Below are 5367 nucleotides of genomic sequence, written 5' to 3'. Positions count from 1 at the left end.
TTTTTTTTTTAAATTGGATCACCAGCAGTGTCAGTATCATCCACATCACATTTGATGTTTTCACAAGGTCAAGGACAAATGAATCCAGATGCAATCCAAAGACCGATGTTGCCTATGTAATTCAACTCATCTTATTATCAATACCCTCAAAACAATCTCCAAGGAAGTACTCATGAAACCTTTTTCTGTACAGTGAGATTTTGTCACACGTTATTAAGCATCATTAAAAACGGTCTCCTGTGATGTATGGAAAAACTTCTCAGCCAAAAGGCAAAAATTCAGAATGAGGGTACTTTTGTTATGTGTAGGGAAATCAGCAAATATTAAACATTGTGCAAAAGGAAAAGACTTTATTTATTTTAATACCATATTTGATTTGAAAATTTCAAGCACCAAAGATCAGAAAACCAAACTGAATTTTGCTTTCCTAAATACATCTATATTCAGCACGGAAGCCATTAATTCTTAAGAGAAACCAGAAATGTCTTTTATCATCTAGTTACTGCTGATAGCCTTTTCAGCTGCCAGTCCTTGTTTGGGTTTTGAGTAATCCCACGGTCTCCTGTTCTCTGTATACCCATATAGCTTCCGCAGTGCCACGCGGGCAGCTTCTTCCTCTGCAGCAAGCAGCGTTTCACCAGGACCTTCAGCTATAATCTTCTTATCACTTGGGGGAAAAAAAAATAAAATCAAAAACATTTTCATCATGAAATCCTGAGCACTACTCTGTATCATGAATAAGGGCTGCTAGATTTTTTTTTCTCCAATGTCTGTGAATACTGAAGGTAATTTCTATATACACACAAATGTAAACATTTCCGTTGGTCTTTCCTTGCAAAGATAAGTGATTGTATATTCATCAATGGAAACTCAAATCAGAAACGCGTTCATTTCCTGGAAGAGCACTACTCTGTTCATTTAGATTCCTAACATATCACTGATTCTTTACAGTGTTCAATTTGTTAGCCGTGTTAAAAATATGCAAGTTTGTGACTCTGGTTAGCTGAAACAAAGAAGTGAAATGCTTCTGTCTTTTCTCCTCCTCCGGTAAGGAAGCATTTTAAAACTTCTTCAAAAGTACTCACAGAGAAGTTCTCTATGTTATGAAATATGCACTCAGCTCTGTTTAATCAACATCTATGGGCACTGAACAGGAACAGTTCATGAAGGGACACCAGGGATTCCATAAGAAAAATAATCAAAGTTCCTTTCTTTTATATAAGATAATAAATTTTAGAAGGCATATAAACCAAAGCATGATAAATCAGAACAAGTTAAGGCAATCTTCCCGTGTGTTTATCTGCAGCTCATTTAGCAAAGCAACAATGATGTGGGTTTTCACGGAAGAAGGTCCTGTCCGGCTCGAGGAGCACCGTTACCCCTGGGCAGAGACCAGGACCAGCACAGACCACGCCTGAGACAAGCGCACCAGGGATGACTGGCACTTCCTAAGTCTTGTCTGGACACAGACACTCCTCTTGCCTAGTTTACAGTGCCCGTGATTTGAAAACTAAAAAGCTTCTCTGGAATATAAACTAAGCCTCTCTTCAATCCCACCTCCTTTGATGTCTATGTCTCTTTACCCTTCCCTAAGCTCTGGACACAGTTGTGGTCCCTCAAAAGCCGTTCAATTATGCTATTCGCAAAGTTCCTACGTCAGGTCACCCGGAACGTACACCCAGACTCTTTTGTGCTCCCAATTTAGACTTCAAAGCCCTTTAGTCAGAGACTGTCTTTTTATGCATCATTACAGCAAGCTATGGCCAACGCTTAAATGGCTGATTTTATATGGAAGTCACTGTAAGGTTTCTTGTCGGTAATAACTTGATCGAAGAGCATAAGTAGAAAAGTAAAAGACCATCTTCCCTCCTCCCCTCTCCCCCAGCTTAAATCCATTTCACTTTAAATTAATATTCTACTAACCAGTACAACCCAACAAAGTACAGTGGCAGAACCGTGCTGACTCCCAACTGCCTCGTAATTCTTGGTTCTGGAGAAGAGAGATTCCTCTTGGTCAGTTCTTCCACTAGTAAGCCCATAGGATTTACAACTTCCCAGATCTCAAACAGGTCTTTTCCAATCAGTTGGGGAATAAAAAAATCCTAAACAAGAATATTTAGAAGTTACAATTAATGGGAAAGGTAATGAAGGCTCTAGCTTCTGGTGTCTCCTAATAAAAATACAATATGAAGAGGCATTAATACAGTTGACAATAAATTGCTGAAATGAATGATGAAACTGCCTCAGTGCTCCATCACAGCTAACCAGGGTTGCTACGCTCGGCAGCTCTGGTTCCGATTTAGCCACTGACAGGACGTGCGCCTTGGGCAAAATCAACTGCCCAGACCTAAAGAAGGAACAGCACCAGCCTGAGAGAGGAGTTGTAACGACGCTTATGCCCAGCTCTGAGCACGAGGTAAGCAACTCAGTGCCGCTTCCAAGCAAGAAGCTGTACATCAGAAGAGTTCTGCAAACAGGTTGAAGGGAACGTGCAAACCCACAGGACTTTCACCTGTTTGGATCACTCTCTTGCCTGTTAACTGCTACTTGCTCTTACAGAGACCTCTCAACGGTCTTGTATCAGAAATAAGATTTTAACAAATATTTCTCCATTGCAAAACTAGAAATAAGTGAAAAGGATGACTGAGAGGACAGTAGCCGCTAAAACTACTTTGTTACACTCCATTTTAATTGAACATTTTTGTATGAAATATCTTTAGGTGCTTGCACTCCTACATGCAAAACCTATGAACTCAGCCCTTGCTTTATATAAAATGTTTTTTTAAAGCTGAAAATATACATGACCTTACATGGAATAATTTCATTATTTGATAGTACAGTGTATGGAATATAACGCTTTCCCTTAGCAAGTGTCAGCAAATACTAAAATATCACCATTATAAACCAGAAGTATATGATTTTATGTACTTGATCACCCTGTGCTTCCTAAAGAAAAAAACACAAAAAACCCACAACCCCAACCTCCCCCCAACCACCACCACCACCACCCAACAGATCTCATTGTTAAATTGTCTTGTTACAGGTATTGTCAAACTTCTGCCAATCTCCCTGGATCTCTGGCCATCAAGGTACAAGACCATATTCAATTTTTTTGCCTTTTTTTCCCTGTAACTTCTGAGACCCTTAGATGTTATTGTTGCCAGTACAAAAATATCATATATGATAAGTAATGTCTTACCCTGACAAAGATCCCCGTTTTCTCAGGCCCGCTGCTATCGAGCAAGGCTCCTATTACAGCAAAGAACGTCCTCTGTAGCACATCTGATGGGACGGGAAACTCTTTGCAAAGCGTCAGGTCGTGTATAGACAGGTTTTGAGCCACATAAGAAACAAGTTCCTCACTGGTAAGAAAATCAACAAGTGCTCTTATCCCCTTTGCAGGTAAATCTGGGTAGGCACCTTCAAAGCACTGCGTCAGGTAAGAACGTGAAAAAGACATCCCTTGTTCAGCAAGTTTACTATTATCTTGTAGATTAAGAGCAACCGTTTCTTTGTCTAGCCCAAGTTCTCGGCGTCTTGCCTCTTCGCTTTCAATATAACAAGAATTAACAAATGCAGTCTTGAGAAGATCCAAAGAAAAATTTTCATGTACCCGGTGGCTAAAAGCTTGTATCTCTGCGTGGTAATCCCAGTTGGGCTTCTCTGATCTACAGACATGGAAAAGAAAACAAATTCAGACACAGAACAAGAAGTTATCCGTACTGCAAGCATCACGCCTTTCAGATGATCGAAAGGAAATGAAAAATTGAACTATTTTCGAAGATCAAAACCAGTGTTTAAAACCCTTGTGTCAAACACTGTCGGTTCGCGCATCGCCGTTTGCCTGCCACAGGACGGGCCCCCTGCCACGTTCAAAACCGGGGCTACGCTGACCTGCGGAGCTAAACCCATTCTGGTCCAAAGCGTGACGAGAAGCTCCTTAAACGTTTTGATTTTACCTATTTCTCAGCCTGTGGCACTCCCTTCCCCCGAGCCCCGCCGACACCGTCCTCCCCCCACCGCGCCGCCGCCGCCCGCCCTCTCCTAACGGCCGGGCCGGCTCTCACCGCCGCTGAGGCGGCGCCTCCAGCCGCTGCTGCTCCAGGTAGGCGCGGAGCCACCGCTTCTTCTCGCAGCGCGGCGCAGTGCTGACCGCGACCCGCCCGGCCCCGGCCCCGGCCCCGGCCAGCAGCCGCCGCGACGCCCGCGAAAGCAGCCGGGCGGCCATGGCGGCCGGTGCAGGCAGAGGAAAGATCCGTCCCCCGTCCTCTCCGGGAAACACGGGCCCCTCCCCGCTAGTTCCGGACGGAAGCGTTCCTGGCCGGGGACAGTACCGCGCGGACCAGCGGCGGCGGAAACGACCCTCGCGACTACAGCTCCCGGCGGGCCGTGCGCCGCGCTGCATGCTAGGAGCGACCGCTGCGGTGGCGGCGTCGTGAGACGGGGAGGAGCTCGGCGCTCCTTCCGTTGCCGTGAGGCGCAGACCGGCATAACCCGCCGGACGTGCTCAGAGCAGCCGGTGCCGGGCGGCCCGCCACAAGGAGGTGCAGAAGGTGTGGGAGTTTGACCTCCCGAGGTGCGACATGCGCCAGCCGGGCCTCTGCTCCCACCCGCTCCTGCCCGGAGTCCCCCCCTTCCACACGGTGCGGCTGGACGCACGGAGAAAGTGCTGAGCATCGTGACTGAGAAAACTAACAGCCCCCGCAGCGCGCCGTTGGAGATGTTTTTAAAATCTGCTCTTTGGGTTTCATTTCCACTTGCAAGACTGTGGTGGGTTGACCCTGGCTAGACACCAGGCGCCCACCAAAGCTGTTCTCACTGCTCCCCCTCCTCAACTGGACAGGGGAGAAAATATAACGAAAGGCTCGTGGGTTGAGACAAGGGCAGTTTAATAAAGCAAAAGCAAAGGTCGTGCGTGAAAGCAAAGAAAACCAAAAGATTTTATTCTCTGCTTCCCATCAGCAGGCGATGTCTGGCCACTTGCTGGGAAGCAGGGTTTCAGTACGCATAGCAGTTGCTCCGGAAGACAAACATAATGAACGTCCCCCCTTTCCTCCTCCTTCTCCTAGATTTTATTGCTGAGCAGACGTCATATGGTATGGAATATCCCTTTGGTCAGTTGGGGTCAGCTCTCCTGGCTCTGTCCCCTCCCAAGATCTTGCCCACCCCCAGCCTCCTGGTGGGGGGGGCAATGTTGGAGAGACAGCCTTGATGCTGTGGGAGCCCTGCTCAGCAGTAGCCGAAGCCCTGGTGTGCTATCAACACCGTTCTAGTTACCAATACAGAGCACAGCACTATGAGGGCCGCTATGGGGAAAATTAACTCCATCTCAGCCAGACCCAATACAAAGACAAAGGTTTTGTTCCC

General features: G+C 46.4%; 1 protein-coding gene across 1 annotated transcript; it reads right to left on the bottom strand.

The window, feature by feature from the left end:
• Window positions 1–328: 328 nt before the first annotated feature.
• Window positions 329–4228, bottom strand: MRPL44 (mitochondrial ribosomal protein L44). The gene is made up of 4 exons (XM_050902331.1): window positions 4068–4228; window positions 3200–3668; window positions 1924–2102; window positions 329–667 (listed from the first exon to the last, which is right to left on the bottom strand). Exons 1-4 carry the CDS (start codon window positions 4226–4228, stop codon window positions 496–498), a joined length of 981 nt encoding a protein of 326 aa, XP_050758288.1. The 3' UTR covers window positions 329–495.
• Between the last annotated feature and the right edge of the window lie 1139 nt (window positions 4229–5367).

The sequence above is a fragment of the Gymnogyps californianus genome, chromosome 10 (assembly GCF_018139145.2).
Source record: "Gymnogyps californianus isolate 813 chromosome 10, ASM1813914v2, whole genome shotgun sequence".
Lineage (NCBI taxonomy): Eukaryota > Metazoa > Chordata > Aves > Accipitriformes > Cathartidae > Gymnogyps > Gymnogyps californianus.
Note: the sequence above shows the minus strand (reverse complement) of the source record. Positions and strands in the feature narration are given on the sequence as shown.